The sequence below is a fragment of the Martes martes genome (genome assembly GCF_963455335.1).
Source record: "Martes martes genome assembly, chromosome: 9".
Lineage (NCBI taxonomy): Eukaryota > Metazoa > Chordata > Mammalia > Carnivora > Mustelidae > Martes > Martes martes.
Window position 1 is genome coordinate 30594437 of NC_137896.1, and position 22074 is coordinate 30616510.

At 43.9% G+C, this 22074-nt stretch overlaps 1 protein-coding gene across 4 annotated transcripts in view; it reads left to right on the forward strand.

Annotated features, from left to right (window-relative positions):
* Window positions 1-2747: 2747 nt before the first annotated feature.
* The window catches only part of SHLD1 (shieldin complex subunit 1), an 85299-nt gene continuing 65972 nt past the window's right edge, over window positions 2748-22074 (forward strand). The window contains exons 1-3 of one of the 4 annotated variants that reach the window (XM_080814550.1): window positions 2758-2815; window positions 9661-9726; window positions 12902-13083. In XM_080814550.1, coding sequence (XP_080670676.1) covers window positions 12906-13083 — 178 coding nt within the window. In that variant the 5' untranslated portion in view covers window positions 2758-2815; window positions 9661-9726; window positions 12902-12905. Of the gene's footprint in view, window positions 2816-9660; window positions 9727-12901; window positions 13084-14597; window positions 14901-22074 lie in introns of all 4 variants that reach the window. The other 3 variants (XM_080814552.1, XM_080814551.1, XM_080814549.1) reach the window with 3 other exon arrangements.

Genomic DNA, 22074 nt, shown 5'->3' on the forward strand with positions numbered 1-22074 from the left:
GGGGCCTCAAGAAGTTATGTTTTTGAGACATCTTGGGTGGATTGAGTTGGATGATAGTGGGGAATGGGGGACACCTGGGAAGAGACTTATCCATTCATGCATATAAAATTGCTAGTCAGTCAGAAAAGCATACAACTCCTGATCTCGGGGTTGTGAATACAAGCCCCCACATTGAGGTTAGAGATTGCTTAATTAAATACAACTTTTTATAAAGATTTTAAAAAATTTAAAAATGCTTTCTGAGCACTTACTTATGTGTGAGTCACTGGGCTGGGATCTGGACTATAAGTAAGTATGAGATAGACAGGGTCCTTGTGCTCGGAGTGGTTACAGTTAATGGGAAAAACAGAAAGGGCAAAGGAATTTATTAAATGGAGGAACACGAGGATTCCTGGAAGGGACTACTAACTCGCATTTGAAAAGTCACAGGTTTTCTGGAAGAATTCCTTAAAGCTGAGATCTGAAGGATGAGAAAGACCAAGGAAGAGTGTCCCTAAGGAAGGGAATTGTATAAGTAAAAAGCTCAGAGGCAAAAGAGAGCAAGTATGGCATATTTAAGGAAATGAAAATAATGTAGAGGTGGAAAGTTGGGGGACAGTGATGAGAGATAAGGCATAGGGGTCCTCTAAGTCTAGCTAAGAAATTTGAGATTTAGCCTGAGGGTCAAGGAGGGATGTACTCAATCTTCATTAAAAAACAAAACAAGGGGTGCCTGGGTGGCACCCTGGTTGGTTGGTTGAGCGGCTGCCTTCAGCTCAGGTCATGATCCTCAAGTCCCAGGATGGAGCCCCACACCACATTGGGCTCCCGGCTCAGTGGGGGGTCTGCTTCTCCCTCTGACCTTCCCCCTCTCATGCTTTCTCTCTCTCATTCTCTCTCTCTAATATAAATAAATAGAATCTTAAAAACAAAACAAAACAAAAGAACAACTGGCTGCCAGAGAGTTGGAAAGCTGTTGTCATTGGGGTGGCAGATAATGGTGAACTGAATTCAGAAAGTTGCTGTTAGGATGGAGAGAATGAAGAGATAGTCAATAGATCTTTAAGAGAAAGAGTCCACAGGGGAGGATTTGATTATGGATGGATACAGGACAAGCTGACAAAGGAGGAGAAAAATTTTCTCACTAAAGAGTCCTACTCAACTGAGCAGGAGACACTAGGGTAGGAGTTGGTTGATTGAAAGGTGGGGGAACATTGAGTTAAAGGTGGCTGGACTCATGAGATTTGATTTGACTCTCAGGAGACTAGGCTTAGTGTTTTGGGAATAATCAGCATTAATGGGAGAAGAGAAGATTCAAGACAGAATCTTGAGAAAGGCCCAAAATGAAGAGAAAGAAGAGCTTGTAAAAGAGATTTAGATGGTTTTTTTGTTTTTGTTTTTGTTTTTGTTTTTTTTGAGAGAGAGAAGAGAAAAACCAGAAGGAGGTAGTAGCAGGGAAACCCAGAGACAAGAGTTTTCCAGGGGGAGAGATTGATCAACAGTGTTCAATGCCATTGAAAACCAGGCAGAAACATCAGACTCCAATTGAGAGACATTCTACAAAATAACTGACATTTTAAAATGTCAACACCAAGATATAAAAAGAAAGATTGAGAAATGGAGATTAAAGGAGACAAAAAAAAAAAAAAAACCAAACCAAAACAAAACAAAAAACCGTGAAAACTGAGAATGCAATGCATGATCTGGGATTTCCTTTTGCTGTATCTTCCATCATTTTTAATGGTTATATAATAATCCAGATAATTAAGTTCATTCCATTATATTTGAGTTAGTTATTTTATGAAACAAACAGGAAAGTAATTTAGTAGTATTCCAGACTTTCTCTGGTCACAATCTATGTTACTTTATTTTTTTAAAAAATATTTTCAAAATTTATTTGACACAGAGAGAGAGAGAGAGCGCACACAAGCAGGAGGAACAATAGAGGGGGAGAGAGAGAGAGAGAGAGAGAGAGAGAAGCAGACTCCCTGCTGAGCAGGGAACCCAACTTGGGGCTGGATCCCAGGACCCTGGGATCACAGTGCCAGCTGAAGGCAGACAGTTAAACATCTGAGCCACCCATGCGCCCCTCTGTGTTACTTTAGAAGGATGTTTTTGTGTGATTCATTACACCAAAAAAGTGAAAAGTGAATTTATGCGCTTTGATTATCAATGCTGGAAGAGAAAATGAAATTTACAGCTGTTGTGTTAGGTTTGTCTGAATGTGTTTTTACTTCTGATTTTATCTTTACATTTGCCTTAAAATTTGGCCTATGGTTGGCCAAACCTCAGGTAGCATTACTTAAAATATTCATCTCAAGTGAAGGACTCCCTAATTTATGGGGTTCTATCCTAAGATAGGCATCTGTAGGAGGATGTGAATGTAAAGGACTCCTTCAAGAAGATGGTGAAACGGAACAACAACCTCAGTCTCCTTTCTGTGGTTCTGAAATTCTGGCAGTTGAGTAGGGCTAAGCTGCATGCAACATACTAAAATATTTTCATTGTCTTTGATTAGTTTCTCTCTACTCTTTATGTTTTTTTAAAACGTAAACATTTAAATTTTTTAAATTTAAATTTAAATGTTTTTTCTTCTTCTCTTTCGTGTCCACCAAAAGCATTTATCTGTAAGCTTTTGGAAATTGCCCAGACTGTCAAATGCGCAAAACTTCCCTGGCTGGGCGAGTGCCCTCAGTCAAGATGGCTGCGGTACGTTCCATTGCCCTTGCTTGCCCTCAGCAAACGTGGCTACAGCGACTTCCTTTCAAACTGGCTTTTCCCACAAGAAATATGGCGCCTTCGCTTCCGGATTTCGGTGTGCTGCTCTGGCGGGTTGGTGAGTGTAACGGGGACTTTGCAATTTTTCTCAATCAGTTGTCTCCGTGGACTGTGGCGTGACCTGGAATTGGGAGTAGGCAGGGGGTCTGGGCAACGCATCAGATCGTTCTCTCATAATTGGGAAGTTACGGAGGCTTTTCCTGGCACGCTTCCAATTTCCCCATCCCCCTCCTTCTCCCCAACAACACATGGCCTCCGTAGCCACATCTTTGGAGAAATCCCCCAAATTTTGCAGGCAGTGTGACCGGATGGCCTTCCGTTCCTCTTCTTCTTTTTTAAAAACCAGCTTTTTATTTTTATATAATTATTTATTTAGGAAAACATCTTTTTTTTTTTAAGATTTTATTTATTTATTTGACAGACAGATCACAAGTAGGCAGAGAGGCAGGCAGAGAGAGAGAAGGGAGGAAGCAGGCTCCCTGCTGAGCAGAGAGCCCGATGCGGGGCTCGATTCCAGGACTCTGGGATCATGACCTGAGCTGAAGGTAGAGGCTTTAACCCACTAAGCCACCCAGGCGCCCCTAGGAAAACATCTTTTTAAAGATACAATTCACATTCCATAAAATTCACCTGTTTAAAATGTCAAATTCCGTGGCTTTTCATATATTCCAGGATTGTACAGCTATCGCCACAATCTAATTCTAGAACATTTTTATCACCCTAAAGAAATACCCCTACCCATTAGCGGTCTCCATTCACCATGACCTTTCTCAGTCTTAGTACTAGTCTACTGTCTGTAGATTTGTCCGTTTGGAATTTGATATAAATAGAATCATACAACATGTGGTTAAAATAAATTGAGGCATGTTTAAAATTCTAAGTTAATTTGTGCAAGAAGCGATTGGAATTGGGCAGTATCCAATCCAGCAGGTAGAAAGGAGTTCTGAGGAGCTGAACAAAATGAAAGAGTTAGAGGCAGAAGGGAGCAGGAAGAAGGAAGTAATACTAAGCCAAAAAAGCAGGTTATTGCAAGGTTACATCTCTGTAGGGAATGGCAAGGACCTTTCTGGCAGATTACCTAACTAGGCAGCTCCTGATTGGTTGTGGAGTTTAGCACAAGTGACACCATTTTGGACCTGTTGTCTTGTTTTTTAACCCTAGCTTCTCATCACTAAGTATAGTATTGTCAAAGCGTGTCCTTGCGGCATGTATTAGAACTTAATTTTTTTTTATAAAGCTGAAAAATATTCCATGTGTGCCTAGAACACATTTTATTCATTCATTCATTCTTCAGCTGATGGACATTTGAATTGTTTCCACTTACGGTTTATTATGGATAAAGCTGCTGTGAACTTTGGTGTAAAGTTTATGTGAACATGTATTTTGATTTCTCTTGAGCATATGCCTAGGAATGGAAATGTCAGGTTAGAGTGTAATCCTGTTTAATCTTTAGAAGCACTACTGAACTGTTTTCCAAAGAGCCAGTGACTTTGTATGTGGATATCCAGTTGTCTCAGTGTTGAAAAGACTGTCCTTTCCTTTTCCTGTGAAATTGTTTTGGCATCCTGTGGAAAATCGATGGACCATAACTGTAAGGTTTTACTTCTGGACTCAGAGTTCGATTTCATTGATCTATATGTCCATTCTTATGCCAGTACTACACAGTCTTGATTATTGTGGCTTTTTAGTAAGTTTTGAAATAAAAAAGTATGAATCCAACAACTTTGTTCTTTTTCAAGATTGTTTTAGCTATTCTGGGTCCTATGCATTTCTGCATGAATTTTTTAAATACTTTTGTCAGTGTCTGCAAAAAAAAAAAGTCAACTGAGATGCAGCTAAGAAGAATTACATTGATCTGTAGATCGATTTGAGCCATATTGCTGTCTTAAAAGATTGTCTTCTAATCTGTGGAAAGACATCCATTCGTTCAGATTTTTAATTTCTTTCAACTTTTTAAAAAAGGTGGGACTTGAATTTATAACCCCCAGATCAAGTGTCATATGCTCCACCAACTGAACCAGGCAGGCATCCCTCTTTCAACATTTTTTTGTTTTGTTTTGTTTCCACTGTACATGCCTTGCATATTTTTATTAATTATATTCCTAAGTATTTTATTCTTGTTGATGCTATTGTAAATGGAATTATGTTCTTAATTTTAGGATTGTTTATTGCTAGTGTATGTAAATATTTACACAATATTTTGACACATTTTTATTGCTAGCGTAAAATCATTTGCGTATACTTTTATTGTATTGATCCTGTATCCAGCAATCTTGTTTAACTTCTTTAATGGTTCTACTAGTTTTTAAAGAGGATTCCTTGGGATTTTCTGTCTGCAAGATCACATCTTCTGCTAATAGAAGTAATTTTACTTTTCTCTTTTATGAACATCTTTATTTCCTTCTCTTGCCTCATTGTGCTAGCTATAACCTCTAATGTAATGTTGACTAGAAGTGATCAGAGCAGGCTTAATTACCTTGTTCCTATATCAGTTCCCTAGGGGGAAAACATTTAGTCTTTTACCACGAAGTTTGATGCTAGCTATGCATTGTTTGAAAAAAATTTATCAGATTAAAGAAGTTCCTTACTATTTCTAGTTTTTTTGAGTATTTTGATCATGAAAGAGTGTTTGACTTTATCAAATGCTCTCTGTGTCTGTGTGTGTTGTGGTTTTTGTCCTTTATTCTAACTAGTATATTACATTGATTTTCAGGTGTTAAAACAACTTTGAATTCCTAGAATAAGTTCCACTTGTCATGGAGTATAATCCTTTTTATATTTTGCTGGGTTTGGTTTGCTTCTTTTCTGCCAAGGATTTTTGTGTCTCTATTCATAATATCGGTCTGTAGTTTTTTGTGATATCTTTGCCTTGTTTTGGTGTCAGGCTAATACTGGACTTAGAGTAAATTGGAATGTGTTCTCTCCTCTTCCATTTTTAAGAAGAGTTATCTAGGTGAGAGAAGTGTTAAGTGTAATGGGAGCAAGTGGGACCTATTGGAGAACCTGAAGGAAAGCCATTATGCTTGAAGTCTGGAAAGCAGTGGAGGTTGGAGGATTTGGTTAGAGAGAAATTTCTAGGTGGTGATTAATGTCTCAAAGGAGGAAAGAAGAGAGAGCCTTGGGCTAAACATGGAGGAAGTCCAGTTGGGGATGGAAGATGAGCCACAGAGCAGGCAGGAAGGCACAAAGGCAAAGAGATGGGAGGGCAGTCAGGAGAATGGCTCCCTGAAAAGTGAACAAAGGATAGCAGAGTTTCTAGAAGTTATATGCTGGAGGGGAGGGCAGTTGTCAAAGATTTCCTTTTCACTTTTCTTTCTTTCTTGACAACTTTTAATGTTGATACGATTTTTAAAAAAATTTTTTAAAAAAATAGTGTGTATATTTATTTTATTTAAATTCAATTAATTAATATATAGCATATTATTAGTTTCAGAGTAGAGCTTAGTGATTCATCAGTCTCATATAATACCCAGTGTTCATTACATCACATGCTCTCCTTAATGTTCATCACCCAGTTACCCTATTCCCCACTCCCCTCCCCTCTAGCAACCCTCAGTTTGTTTCCTATGATTAAGAGTCCTATGATTAATATTATGGTTTGTCTCCCTTATTGATTTCTTCTTATTTTATTTTTCTTTCCCCTCCCCTATGATCCTGTTTATTTCTTAAGTTCCACATTTGAGTGAGATCATATGATTATTGTCTCTCTCTGATTGACTTATTTCACAAAGCATCCTACCCTCTAGTTCCATCCATGTCATTGCAAATGGTAAGATTTCATTCCTTTTGATGGCTTAGTAGTATTCCTCTGTGTGTGTGTGTGCGCGCGCGCGCACACACACACACACCACATTTTCTTTATCCATTTATCTGTTGATGGACATCTGGGCTCTTCCCCTAGTTTGGCTATTGTGGACATTAGCTTCTATGAACATTGGGGTACAGGTGTCCGTTTGGATCACTACACTTGTATCTTTGGGGTAAATACCCAGTAGTGCAATTGCTAGGTTGTAGGGTAGCTCTATTTTCAACCTTTTGAGGAACTTCCATACTGTTTTCCAGAGTGGCTATACCAGCTCGCATTCCCATCATAATGTTGATATGATTTTATACCTTCAAAAAATTGCAAGACGAGTACAAAGAACTCCCAAATAACATTTTCCCGATTCACCTATTGTCTACACTTGCCCCATCCATTCTCTATCATACACACACACACGCAGAACTATTTGAGAGTACTTTACTCACATTAGGTCCCCCTACCAATGAATATTTGGGTGGCATTTCCAAAGAACAAGGACATTGTCTTACATACTGGGTTTTGTTGAAAACGGGAGTGATTTGGGCATGTTGAAATATCCAAGGGAGGGTCCAGTGGAAGAGAAGTGAGAGAAGGGGTTGTGATCACTGAAGGCTTGTTGAAGGGTCCAGAGAATGGCATTTAAGGTACAGGTGGAGGTGTTGGACTGCCACGGGAGGGACGGCTCTCTGTTGTGAAGAGAGGTGAAACAGTCGGCAGATGTGGGATCTTTGTTCTGTTTGATAGGGGAGTGGAAGAAGTTCCTCTCTGCTGGATTCTGTTTCCTTTGTCAATGAGGAAGTGAGCAGATCTACTGAAAAGAGCAGGGAGTTGTGTGAGATGGGAAAGGTTTGAGTTGAAGAAGGTTAGAGAAAACAGGAGACTCAAGGAGAGGGGAAGAGGGATGCTTATGGGATAAGCATCTCAAGATTCATGTGGCCAGACAGCCCATTTCAGGCTGATGCTCATTCATTTTGGGTGAGCCAGCTTGTCTTAGCACTGGAGAGTGGGTAGATAAGTTGAGTGGGTAGACAGGCTGGAGTTTTGCCAAAGGAATGTGATAAAAGGACAGAATGGTTAGGGAAGGGAAGTTTAGGATACTAAGAAGATAATTGACCATAGAAGATACTGGACAAGGATGAAAGAAGTAAGATGGCTACTGAATGGGAAATAGAAGGGTAAATGGATGGGAGGTAGGCTGGGAAGATAGGAGCCTGTAAATTGTTTTTTAATTTTTACAGTTTCACTTATTGGAGCTAGACATTATTGAACATGCATTCTTTACGAGGTATTTTATGTGCATCCATTTCATGTAACTATGACAACCACATGAGGTAATGAGCTTAGTCATCAAGTCATTTTTTTAAATTTAATTTAAATTTTTTAAAGATTTTATTCATTTATTTGACAGAAAGAGACACAGCGAGAAAGGGAACACAAGCAGAGGGAGTGGGAGAGGGAGAAGCAGGCTTCCTGTCAAGCAGGGAGCCTGATGTGGGGCTCAGTCCCAGGACCCAGGATCATGACCTGAGCCGAAGGCAGAGGCTTAACAAATGAGCCACCAGGTGCCCCAAGTCATTTTCTTTTTTAAAGATTTCTTTCTTTCTTTCTTTCTTTCTTTCTTTCTTTCGAGAGAGCGTACATGGGTATGTGTGAGTAAAGGGAACAGAGGAGGAGAGAGAATCTTAAGCAGGCTCCACAGCCAGCACAGAGCCCAACACGGAGCTTGATCTCATGACCCTGAGATCATGACCTGAGCTGAAGTCAAGAGTCAGACATTTAACCAAATGAGCCACGCAGGCGCCCCAGGCCATTGTTAGAGATGAAAGTGAGATGACCTGCTCAAAGTGACACAGCTAAAAAGTGACAGTGGGGTTTCAAACGTGCGTCTCTCACTCCAGACACCCTGTGCCTCTGTGCACCTTTCTGCAGAGCTTCCCAGCTGTGTTCCCTGCTTCGCTTTGATCCTCCTCCGACTGATCCGACATTTCGCTAACAGCGCGAGCATGTGGAAATGCAAATTGATTGTATCATACCCTAACTCAGACGCTTTCATTACATTTAAATGGAAATATTTATACAAAGATGAACCGACGGATGAATAGAGAGTTGGGTAGATGGACAGTTCTGTGATAAGGAAAATCACAGCACAATGTTGATTGTGAACTCTAGACAGCTTTAGGGATATTCGTTGGATAATGCCACTTCACGTTTGAAAATTCTCATGTAAAATGTTGGGAGGGAAGAGCCCTGATTGAAAAAAGAAATTAAATTAAACAGCTTTTTATATGGGAACCCTGGCTGACTTGGATTCGTAGGTCTGAAGAATCCAGAATTATGAAAGATGGCTGTCTTTGATCGCCAAGCTGGTTTTGATGTACAGAGACTTCTTGTGTCTGTGCCTCTCCGGTGTTGGGAAAGAATGCTCACATTGTGTAACTAAAGTGCTTTTAAGAGAGGAAAATAACCTCTTCTGGAGAAGGAAGTGGAGCCGCCTATTAAAATTTTAGGGCAAAGATAATCATTGTGGGGCACCTGGGTGGCTCAGTCAGTTGAGCGTCTGCCTTCCTCTCAGGTCATGATCCCAGGATCCTGGGATCAAGCCCCGCATCAGGTTCCCTGCTCAGTGGGGAGCCTGCTTCTCCCTCTGCCCCTCCCCCTGCTTGTGCTTTCTCTCTCTTGAATAGACAAATAAGAAATTTTTTAAAAAGATAATCAGTGCATTCTACTTGTGGTTGCAGGCGACAGAGAGGGTCTCATCTGTCCCTCATACTTGCTTCCTCCTGTGCAAACTTAGAGTTCCAGATGTTTCACAGTCACAGGTTCTGACTCTGTAAGAAACAGGATTCTGTCTTTCAGTAGGCTTGCTTTTTTCTTTTTTCTCTTTTCATTTGAATGCCCAGTTTGGAGCGTATTTGACATTTAATACAGGTGATTCTAAAAGAAAAGATAGGTGTCACATCAATGTGCTGGTTGTTTTCAGGAAGGATTCCTTTTGTTTGTATCAGTAATGACACTCTTGCTTGATGGGCGAGTTCAAGGCTCCTCTCCAGGCAGGCAGGTTATACTGCTGTCCTTCACTGACCTGTTTTTTTCCCTTCCAGGAGCTTCCAGAGCAGTGTTTGGTAACATGAGGGGCGAAGGAGGAGACACAGATGCCTGTGGCAGAGGTGTTTGCTGAAACTTCAGGCGTGGTTGACTAATATAATGTGTGAAAAGACACAATGTTCTTGCTTCTTTGGGAACCTTGATCCCTCTGCTTCTTTCAGAAGCAGTCAGCTGCTATCTTGGCTTGCTCTCTGCCTGAGCGAATGTCCACAACAGCATGTGACTGGGTGTCCTCAAACAAGAGGAATCTTGCCAGGCCTCTCTGCTGATTTGTTTTTATACACCTCTGTCTTTGCCTGATCAGGTGGTACTTTGGGCTGTGCAGAGACGCAGGAGGCTGGGGGTGGGGCTTGGAGCTGGGTTCATCCTAGTTGATATTTTCTAGATGAGTTTCTTTGGGCAACTTACTCTACTTCTCTCTGTGTCTGACTCTAACTCTAAATGAGGGTAGAACAGAATTACCTGCTTCGTAGGACTGTTTTAGATAAAGCTCTTAGCACAAGGCTGGGTATCCAATACACATTGGATAAATGTTACCTACTCTTACTAGTGTACTTATTGTGAAATTGCTTGTTTCATTCAAACATATGTCTTTGAGACATTTCTTTTTTTTTTTTTTTACGATTATTTATTTATTTATTTATTTGACAGAGAGAGAAGCAGGGAGAGTGGGATAGGGAGAAGCAGGCTTTCTGCCGAGCAAGGAGCCCGACACAGGGCTTGATCCCAGGCCCCTGGGATAATGATCTGAGCTGAGGGCAGACGCTTAACCGACTGAGCCACCCAGGCACCCTCTTTTTCCAGTTCCAACTGTCATTTTAAGAGCTGCACCGTATCCCATAATTTGGAATACTGTCTCCTCCCAAAGCCATTCCTCCTGTAGTCTTCTCAACTCCGTCCATATAATCACTCTGTCGTTGAAACTGCCACTCCTTGTTGACTCTCAGTTTCACTTTAACCTCGTTATCCATTCAGTTATTACGTTCTGCTCTCATTTTAGTTCCTAAATATGTTACTTAATCTGTCCCCTGCTCCTGATTGCTCTGTCCTGGGTCACATGTTCCTCCTTGTTCACTGGGACCATGGCAGGTGAAGGAATTCTGCTTGCTTCTGAGATGGCCAGCCACTGGGCTGAAACCCTACAAATGCATCTCCTATCCAGCTGCCAGATCTGCAGATCTGACTATGCAGGCCCTCTGCATGGCGCATGGCCACCCATGGCAGTCATGATGTATGGTGTTGGCTATAATATGATTTATCGATGACAACAATTTATGAGGCAGAGACTGGCAGAGGAGGACCCCTTATTTTATTTTATTTTATTTTTTAAGGTTTTTGTCTGTTTGTTTTTTAGAGATTTTATGTATATTTGCAAGAGAGAGAGCGAGCGAGTGCACGAGCATTAGAGAAGGGGCAAAGGGCTGGGAGCCTGATGCAGTACTTGATCCCAGGACCCTGGGATCATGACCCGAGCTGAAGGCAGACACTTAACCGACTGAGCCACCCAGATGCCCTTATTTTTTTTTTTTTTTTTTAGGAAAACCTGATTTTTTTTTTTTAAGATTTTATTTATTTATTTGACGGAGAGAGATCACAAGTAGGCAGAGAGGCAGGCAGAGACAGAGAGGGGGGAAGCAGGCTCCCCGCTGAACAGAGAGCCCGATGCGGGACTCGATCCCAGGACCCTGAGATCATGACCTGAGCCTAAGGCAGAGGCTTAACCCACTGAGCCACCCAGGCGCCCCGGAAAACCTGATTTTTAACAAGGAATGTCCAAATGATGAGCCCAATAAGCCACCTTTGTGGTCTCTAGAGCTTTGCTGGAGAGTCTGTGTTTCCATGCTGCTGTCCTTCCCAGAGCTGGCATAGGAACAGGAGAGGGCCCCACGGTTATCCAGCTGAAACCACAGAGCTTGTCCCTCCCCATTTACCCATGCACAACTCTTCTTTGACTCGGACTTTAAAGTTCCAACACCCCAGGCCACTGCGGTTGCCCAAGCTGGTTCTACTGGTGTTTATGCTGTCTGCGGCCATGGTCAGGCCTGCCCCTTGCTTGAGGATAACCTTGTCCAGAAGGCTTCATGTCCTCTTCTGGGTTCTTCTCTGTCTTGTCCTTGTGTTGACCTGGTAGGTCTCTGTATTTGGATCATCCCAAGCTGTGAGCAACTTGAAGGAAGGGTCTATTACAGTCACCTTTGTATACCCAGGGCCTGGCATGTGAAGTAAGTGGCTGAATGTGTGTTTGAGTAGGCCACAGATAAAAATACAAATTATCTGTAATCTTATTGTTCAGAAATTAAACTACTGAATTAATTACCATTAAAGCTAATTTGGAATATACCCTTCCAGATGCTTTTATTAGCTATAGATCTATAAATTTCTCACTCGTATACACACACACGCACACAGGCCAACACCCCACACATGATACTATATTTTATAAAATCTGGCTTGAATCCTACCTATTGTTTAGAAATCTTTTTTCAAAGTAATATATCATGAACAGTTTCTTCCTTTTTTTTTTCCCAGAGTTTATTTATTTGAGAGAGAGAATGAGAGAGAGAGAGCATGAAGGGGGAGGGTCAGAGGGAGAGCAGACTCCGCACTCAGCAGGGAACCTGATGCGGGAGTCGATCCTAGAACTCAGGATCATGACCTGAGCTGAAGGCAGTCGCTTAACCAACTGAGCCACCCAGTCACCGTCATGAACAGATTTTTGTCTCAGTAAATATTCTTGTAGTCCTTGGATTATATTGCTACATGGTGTTTCATCCATATCAGACATGCAGCTTATTCTCCAGCTCAAATTATTATTATTTTTTTTAAAGATGTGCTTATTTATTTTAGAGAGGGAGCGTGAGTGAGAGGGGCAGGTGGTGAAGGAGAAAGAGTCTCCAGCAGACTCCACACTGAACGCAGAGCCTGACGTGGGGCTTGACCTCACGACCCTGAGATCACCCCCTAAGCTGAAACTCTGAGAGTTGAGCACTTCCCCGACTGAGCTACCCAGATGCCCCTCCAGCTGACGTTATTAATGGGCTCTTTCTGTGCTGAGAGTATCTGTTTCTCCTGAGGAAGAAACATGGTAAACAAATAGTGGGTCTAAAGTAGGGACAAGGAAGACCGTTACTAACGGGAACGTAAGGTATTCTGGGACTTTCGCCCTTCGAGCTGTGGCTGAAATGGAGGCTCCTCTTTCACAGTGCCTTTTGTATTGAGTTGTTTTTTCCATGGCAGGACTATGGCGACCCAGGAAACCGCTCCAGGAAGCCAGTCAGAGGAGAGCAGCGCTTTGGACTTGGCGTCCGTCAATGACATAAAAGATTATGCGCTGCAGAGACCCCAGCAGGAGGCAGACAGCGAGGCATTGAGCTCTGTGGAAACCCTTTCTCTTCCTTGCTCTTCTGACGTGGATTCAGGTAAGACGCAGAGCTTAAAACCAGCTAATGTTGACACACACACGCACGCCCACAAACACAATACATATGGGCATGTGTTCGTTTGTTTCTCTCCCTTCCAGTAGCACCTCTCTGAGGAATGATCCATTGTCTGGGGTAGAAAACATCTTATCTAAGCAGGACTGTGGGGAGAGACTTCAAAAGACAAAGCTCCCTGGTGTAACCACAACACGGAGCTGTTTCCTGGAGGCCTTTTTGTCTGAATCCCTTTCTAATCTCGGTCCAGCTGCGTTCTGAGGCTCAACAGGGAGAGGGGTGGAATTGCTTTTTGTTTTGTTCTTTTAAAACTTCAGAACGTGGTAATATGGGCCTGTTATAGGTGGGCCTGTGAGAGTAACAGGGGCTTTCGTATTCCTTGTATGAAATATACTCCGCATTTGGGGAACAACTTTTCTACGAGTTTCCCTGGCCAAATTGCCAAAAAATCTATTATTTGAGCTTAAAGATGATTCCTTGACATCGTTAGTGACCATCTCTGGTTGCAGAGCCCTTGTCTTCCCCATTCATTGCCTGGGCCAGACCTGGAGGTCCACGGACCTGGACTCAAAGCTCCGTCACTTACTGACGATGGGACTTGTCTGTGTACTTGACATCATCAAGTACTTGACAACAGACTCCTGTTAGATTTCTTAAATTCGCTGCATCCTAAACCAGATTGCTGATTCCTCTCCCCCTCCCCTGTTCCTTCCTCCTAATGTACACACACCTGTTCTCTGAGGCTTTCTCATCTTGGAAAAGCACTTTTCTCTTTCTGTTCACTTAGGCCCAAACCTAGGAATCCTTCTCAACCTCTCTCACATCTGGTCCCTCACTGTTGGCTCCACCAAATGAATCTGGAATCTAAAGAGTTTTGCCATCTCCACGGCCACAGCCCTGGTCTGAGTCACTCTCGTCTGTTTTCTGGTTTTTTGTTACATCTCCTAACCACCTCTTTCCATACCCACCCTTGTCCTCCTACAGTTTCTTCTCAACACAGCCACCAGAAGATCCTTTTCAAACACAAATCAGATCGTGTTAGTCCTTGGTGCAAAGCTCCATGGCTTCTCATCTGTCTCAGAGCAAAAGTCCAAGTCCTTAGCTAGTGCCCATGCCCTCTGGGTCCTGGGCCTGCCGCCTCTCTAACCTCACCTCCGAACTATCTCCTTGCTCTCCCTGGGCCGGGCTTCCACCGCACCAAGGGTACGCTCGCCCTTCACGGAGGCCCTTGCCTCCCGCATCTAAGAGCCAGCCCCCCTCCATCCTGATGAGGTTCCTCTGTCCTCCCCTTCCCTGGCTTTATTCTTGTCCACAGCACAAGGGCCATTAATTTCCTTGTCTCCCCGCACTGGGATATAAACTCCAGGATAGCACGTACTCAGTAAGTGCTTGTGCAAGGAAGGAATGAGTAAGTGTAAGAGATATACCTGTATGGATTCAGGACTGAACTTGATCCTAACATAAAACTCTGTTCCCCTCTCTGCTCCCCACACGTGTAGCTTAAAGCGGGTTATGAGTGACTTTGGAATGTTCCATGGATCAGGAGTGGGAGTCATAGGCGGCACTGAATTAGGTGAAGCCTGTCTTTAGCCCCCTAGCACGATCAGCGTTGGAGGAGATTGTCAGATTGCCTCTGGCTCCCAGAAGAAAAGTCAGATTGTGTTACTGATGGAGACATAGCCAAACTGTCAGCCATCAGTGTATGCAAAGTAAGTTTTCAACTCGTGTGCAGTGGCGTAAATCCTGTGACGCTTCTCTCAAGATAGAACCCAAGACGCTTATAACGTGCACCGTGCACCCAGGTGAGTCACTCTGGGCCCATCCCCTTTGGGGTCCCAGCTCTTATTTCTTTCCTCCTTGCTTGGACATCTGCCCCATCCCTGGGTGCCTGGGGCCTTCACATCACCCGTCAAAACCACCCAAAAAACATTCTGAAACTTAGACCGAAAGACAAATGACTAGCTGTAGCTTCAAGTGTTCGTTTTTTCAGGAAGGTCTTTGTTGAAGAAGACCTAGCCCGAAAGGAATGTTTTTTTTTTTGTTTTTTTTTTAAGATTTTATTTATTTATTTGACAGAGAGAGATCACAAGTAGGCAGAGAGGCAGGCAGAGAGAGTGAGAGAGGGAAGCAGGCTCCCTGCCGAGCAGAGAGCCCGATGTGGGACTCGATCCCAGGACCCTGAGATCATGACCCAAGCCGAAGGCGGTGGCTTAAACCACTGAGCCACCCAGGCGCCCCAAGGAATGGTTTAATTTCAGGAATCAGGGACAGGTAGAAGAGAGATCTGGAGGCTCTGTCTTTCTGATGTTTCTAAAATGCAGTCCTAAACTCTGGGGGAAGTTGCTGTCCTCACTGCTCAGCCTGATTTGCTCTGTGCTCACCATCTTCTGTCTCCAGTTTCTCAAAACTGTCCAGGGTCTTGGGTTTTGGTTTTCTATTTTTTTTTAAGATTTTTATTTTATTTATTTGACACAGAGAGAGAGATCACAAGTGGGCAGAGAGGCAAGCAGAGAGAAGAGGGGAAGCAGGCTCCCAGCCGAGCAGAGAACCCGATGTCGGGCTCGATCCCAGGACCCTGAGATCATGACCTGAGCTGAAGGCAGAGGCTTAACCCACTGAGCCACCCAGGTGCCCCGAGTTTTGATTTTCTATCTATAAGTAGGATCCACTTCCCTTCCCTTCACTGTGTTCATGGGTAGTTGTAATTATAGGTTCCCTCCCCCATAGCCCTCCAGAAGATTGTGCCCACGTTTCCATCTAGTTCTGACAACTCTGAGTCTGTCGTTTGCTCAGAGACACAGCCCACCTTGACATCGGTCTCTGTTGGTACTCTGATGGCTACTGTCCTATTTCAGATTCTTCACATACCTCACTCCCAAGCCAACTTACATTCCTGGTTTTCTTGTTTGCTGTTGTGTGTTGTAAGGAAATTGATCTTCCAGAGATCGGTGAATACAGTCAAAGGTTTCCGGCTGACGGTCACCACTGGGCTGTACTCAGGACTTGCTCACTGTTGGCTACACTCACGTGGCTTGTGTTCGGCTTACCGTATGGTTGACCATCATGTGGCTTGTGTTCGGCTTACCGTATGGTTGACCATCTCCAGAGCTGGTAGAGTATGGTAGGTTGCTTATAGTGGAACAGGGGTCTGAGGGTGACGCCAGGACCTGGCTTCCCTGGCTGCCGGGTGAGATAGGAGCCAGGAGCTGACCATTAAGATTCAGTCAAAGTAGCTCAGTTGTTAAAACCTACGGTCCAAATTCAGACACACAGTTGGCAAGGGGGCTGGGGTCCACAATGGTGGCATCGAATAGTCCACTGGTGGCCAAGCACAGCCCTGCACAGGGTAATACAGAGAGAGTACCCACAACTCCTGGCAGGTGACAGGCAGTGTGCAGATGGCTTATCCATGAGTGGCAAGGTCCCTGCTTCAAGGTTGGAGTCAGCATCACAGTTGTAACCCCTGGAAAAAGAGCAGGCAAGGGACGAGTGGCCTCAGTTTAAAGAGATGGCAGGGACAATGAGAAAAGTCAGCTTGTAAGGGTATGGGCCCAGGCTGAAGCCTCACTTTTGTCAAGGGTCCCCCGTTTCACCACACAACCACCTCTGCCTTCAGCCCGTCACTCACCTGCTCTTCCCAGTGACGCTTTCTGAAGAAGTTGCCTGTATGCCATTCTGCTTCCTCTTAAATCATTCCTCATTTCTGGGCGCATGTCTTCTATCCCCACCACTCACTAGACTAGGCCTGCCCTGGCTCAGATGCCAGTGATCTTCCCCAGGAGCTAAACCTTACGGATAAACGTTTTTAAAGATTTATTTATTTGAGAGAGAGAGCACATGTGCGTGCACATATGTGAGTGGGGGCAGGGGCAGAGAGAATCTTAAGCGGACTCCCCGCTGAGCATGGAGCCCAACACAGGGCTCAATCCCGCGACCCTGAGATCATGACCTGAGCCAAAATCAAGAGTCGGATGCTTATCCTAGCGAGCCACCCAGGCGCCCCCCTAATGGATACTTCTCTGCCCTTATCTTGTGTGCCCAACTGCCATATCACCATCCGTGCCCTGCGGGAGGATATGAGTAGTAGCAAGGGACAGGAGACTTCAGAGCACTTTCTAGGAAACTAATGGGTTGATAAGCATCTGAGAGTGTTAGTCAGAAAAACCTGAAAGCCTTGGTCATTTCAGTCTGGGTACCCACACACGGGCGAGGCTGGGGTGTGTCTGTCCACATAAACACAACTCATTTCTCTTGAACTGGTGTCTTAAGCAAGGGTTGTCTGGCCACTCCTTATAAAGTGATGGTAGAACAAACAACTTGTCACCTAAGCCAGGTGCAGCAGTATGAAACTCCCTCCCTCTGCCCTTCCTGGTGAGATCTGGCAGAAGGCCCCACTTGCCAAATAGGTCTCCCTGAAACCACCTTTCTGTCACATTCCTCTGTTTAAGTCCCTTGGGGATGTCATTGTACACCTCCACTTTCCTTCCAATGCCAGTCAAAGCTCCCTTGCCTCATTCTCATGGCTCTGTGTGATCTCAAGTCTGGGGCATTTGTTCACAATATCCAACGACCAATTCAGCAGAGTTGCAGTATTTTAAAAACTGGCAAGGCACCAGGCAACATACAGGTGCATATGCCAGCTGAATAATACAGGCCCCTGCCAGTGGGTGTCCAACTACTCATTAACATGGACCTGCCACTCCTGTCAGGCTTGTTTTTATGCAGAGTCAGGCCCGAATGCCTCTGCTACGTTGTTCTGGTCCTTGACATGTGCTCCTTCCACCCCGGTCAACTCCAGGCCACTCCAGAGACGGCTGAATGGAGCCCATCAGTTATCCTCAGTACACACTTACTGATGGGCTTAGACGCCCTGTCTCTTAGATGCTTGTTCCCTTTCCCTTTTTTTACTGGGCTTGAGTAGAGCCTAGAGTAGGAGAATGGAAGTGCCAAGGGAGGTGGTCAGTGGTCTTGGATAAACCCCTCAAAAGTGAAGTCACCAAGGTTTCCTGGAGTCCGTGAAGGCCTGTGTGTACTACTCTGTCATTTGAGAAAGTCTGCAGAGTTCGTGTTGCTGATCTCATCAGGGCCCTCTGCGACCTTTGTCCCCCAGAGCACCCCAGATGCGTTCTCATCAGGACAAAGAGCTCCTCTGAAGGTTTCGCTTCCACATTGCAGTATGGAGGTCGGAAATCTTTCTTTTTGAGCCATTTCCTCAAACTTTAACTTCTAAGAGTGTCTGCTGAGAAATTGGCTGAATGTATACAGCAAATTGAACGTTAAACACAATAAGTCTTTGATGATTAAAAGCCCTAGCTGACAGCCCTAGCTCAATGTCTAAAGTTAAATAGCGGTTTACCGTCCCTTTGTTGTTCTTTTGGAATCTGTCAACATCCCAATCTTCAAAGGCCATTTTGTAACCTGTATATTTAGGCATTTCGTCCAAGGAATTTGCTATTTAAGAGTAGATAAATATAAGGGACGCCTGGGTGGCTCAGTCATTTTAAGCATCTGCCTTCGGCTCAGGTCATGATCCCAGAGTCCAGGGATCGAGCTCCACATGGGGCCTCTTGCTCAGCAGGGAGCCTGCCTCTCCCTCTGTCTGCTGCTCCCCCTGCTTGTGCTCTCCGCTCCTTCTCTCTGACAAATAAATAAATAAAATCTTAAAAAAAAAAAAGAGTAGATAACTGTATCTTTTTTCCTTTCAATGAGTCATATGATACCTATTTGTAATTCTGGAAAATTTTATTTCCGTAAGAAATTTTAAGCTCTTAAATCTAAAATCTCAAAATAGAATTTATATAATAATTACAGAATTCTGATTGTGGTGTCGTCATTTTATATAGGAGTCAGGATGTATTTTAGACACGTAAATAACGTTCAAGACATTCTCCTCATAGTGCTTTCATTGATACCCAACCTAGCGGCTAATGACCCAGCGCCCTCTATGCTGGACCCAAGATATGGGGAGGAAGGGAAAGAAGGAGATTGATGAACTAATTCTCTGAGAAATCGTAGAACAAAATCCGGTGCTCACTATCCCGTGCCCAGCTGATGAATTTTACTTGGAAAGTTTGAGTGTCTAGCACAGCAGAATTCCCTAGGTTGAGGTCTATAGGTTCAGCCACTTAGACTTCATTTTCAGATCCAGAACAGGGTTTTGAACTCTTTGCTTGCTGCTGTTGGAAGCCAGCAGTCATTCTGATTGTGTGGCCCAAGTGGCAAAGGATAAACCGAAAGTGCAGATGACTAAGGTCCACAAAGTCTGAGAATGTTCTTAACAGCTTCTGCATCAGCGGTTTTCAGACTGTGCTCCCAGCAGCCCGTCAGGAACTGTCAGGTCAGGATTGAATTTGTGGGGGCCCTGGCTTCTCTACTCTTGCTCCCCATGTCAACTTACATGCGCTATTGGCTTCCAGATGAGCAGTTGTTGGAAGAAAGGATGTCAGGGCCAAAAAGGGTTTGAAAAGCCCCAAGCTCACCTGGCTGTGTCATTTTCTGCAAGAGGCAGTCGAGCCCCAGGATCATGGGGCAGATCACCCGAGGTCACAGAGCAACCTGGCAGCTCCTGTATTTCCTCGGTGACCCTCTGTACAGACCATGTCTGACTATGACTTTTCTATCCCTTTTCTAAAGTAGAAGAATAGAGTTCTCTATCTTAGACTGCTAAATTGTAGATAACATTAAATAGTCATTAGAAGTACTAGTTGAAGAGGAGATTCATTTTCAAAGGCTCAAGAATGCTATTTGCCAACTACGACATCTCTCATTGCTCCTCTCTTTTGAGTTTCAAAGACTCCTGCTATGGGAGAAGAGACTTGTTTACTTCTGTGTACTTTGCCTGCACTTAGAGCTTTAAAAAGAAATCCCAACTGATTTGAAAGATGGGCTGTGTTCTGGTCGAGAGCCACACCTACAGGGATTTATCTGTGATGTTCAGGTGCAAAGGGTCTGACCAGATAGTTCTCTCTCCTCAAGGTTTCTGCAAGTGAGCATTCACTCATGACATCACTCAGCTGTGTCTTCTTTTTTTTTCTTTTAAGGGTTTTACTTTTTTATTTGAAACAGAGAGAGAGAGAGCGTGAGCATGAACAGGGGGATGGAGCCGAGGGAGAGGGAGAAGCAAACTCCCTGATGAGCAGGGAGCCCGATTCGGGACTGGATCCTAGGACTCTGGGATCCTGACCTGAGCCGAAGGCAGACACTTAACAGCTGGGCCACCCAGGTGCCCTGTGTCTTCTTAAAAGATTAGAAAATAACTTGATTGAAATAATCAAATGTGTACACCTTCATAAGTACCACTCACTCGTATATATTTGTAGGACAGAGGAGACTATATGCAGTTGAGAAGAGATTAATAGTTTATCATTTATTGTACATGTACATTCCAGGTGCCATGCTATGCATGTTCTCTGCACTGTCTTCTGATTCTTTTTTTTTTTTTTTTTTTTTTTTTTTTAAAGATTTTATTTTATTTATTTGACAGAGAGAGAGATAGAATCACAAGCAGGCAGAGCAGCAGGCAGAGAGAGAGGGAGAAGCAGGCTCCCCACTGAGCAGAGAGCCCGATGCGGGGCTCGATCCCAGGACCCTGAGATCATGACCTGAGCCGAAGGCAGAGGCTTAACCCACTGAGCCACCCAGGTGCCCCTGTCTTCTGATTCTTATATCCACCCTTGAGACACAAGCATTATCGTGATCTCCATGTTACCCAGGAGGAAATAGGCTTATAGAGGTTACATATTGATATGTTACCCAAAGAATAGTGGAAAGACTCAGATCTGGGTCAGGCTGACTTCAAAGGCAGAACTTTAAGGAAATGCAAACATTCAGGTATGAGTAAGTGCTAACTAGTAAGTCTTAAGTATTTCTCCTCTTAAGTGTTTCTCCTTTAGTCTCTGCTAGCTTTTTTCTGCTAACCCTGAATATATCTTTAGTATCAGCCCCGTCCCAGGAGTGACCAGCACTCTAGTTCATTTTGACCAGCGTCCTGTCCACTGCTCCCCGAGCTCGCCTTTCAACCTCTCTTCCCATTGTTGAAGAAGCTCTAACCACCTGCAGACTAATTGGAGAGAAGGTGTTGCCTTCTCAGTTAAAATTTCTCAACACCAGGTAGGACCCAGCTTCTCATGTTAAAACCAAGGGAAGAGGGACGTCTGGGTAGCTCAGTGGGTTAAGTGTCTGCCTTCGGCTCAGGTCATGATCCCCCGGTCTTGGGATGGAGCCCCACATTGGGCTCCCTGCTCAGCGGGGAGCCTGCTTCTCCCTCTCCCTCTGCTGCTCTGCCTGCTCAAGTTCACACACACTCCCTTCTCTCTCTCTCAAATAAATAAATAAAATCTTTACAAACCATGGGAAGAAACCGAGTCTTCTCACTCCATTTGCTGGAATGAATACAACCCTTGATAACTTTTCTGTCCGGAAGAAATCTTCTCATCTGGCCTGGGAACTATTCTTAAACTTGGCTCTCTGCCCTTTGAAGTTATAAATCATGCTGTTTGCTGAGTGGCTGCCCTTTATTTACCTCCAGGCTCCCTGGAGGTTTTCATAGAGCTGGGTTTTGCTAACGTGCTTGAAGTGACAAAAACCCAGCTTATTGGAACATACTTTTTCGGGGTAAATGCTTTATCCAGTCCTGGGTCACCCATGCTTTCCTTTTGGGAGTCACGTTTTGTTCTCTGCCTGTCTCATCACACGGTGCCTGCAGTTGTTGCCTTTTAAACCTAGACCCTGAGGTGTGAGCAGAGAATAAGTGTATATAGTGCCTGGCACATAGCAGGTGCTCCGTAAAGGCTGGTTGAATGAGTCAATGGAAAGCATATATACGTGGAATTTGATAAGGTATGAAAATAGATATAAAATATTACAGTCCCTTGATCACCAGATTAGAGCCTTGTCATCAAATTTAAGTTGTGAGTAATCTTATGTGTACTCTAGGATGAGAAAGCTTCTAAGTTAAATAGTACGTACTCTTAATGT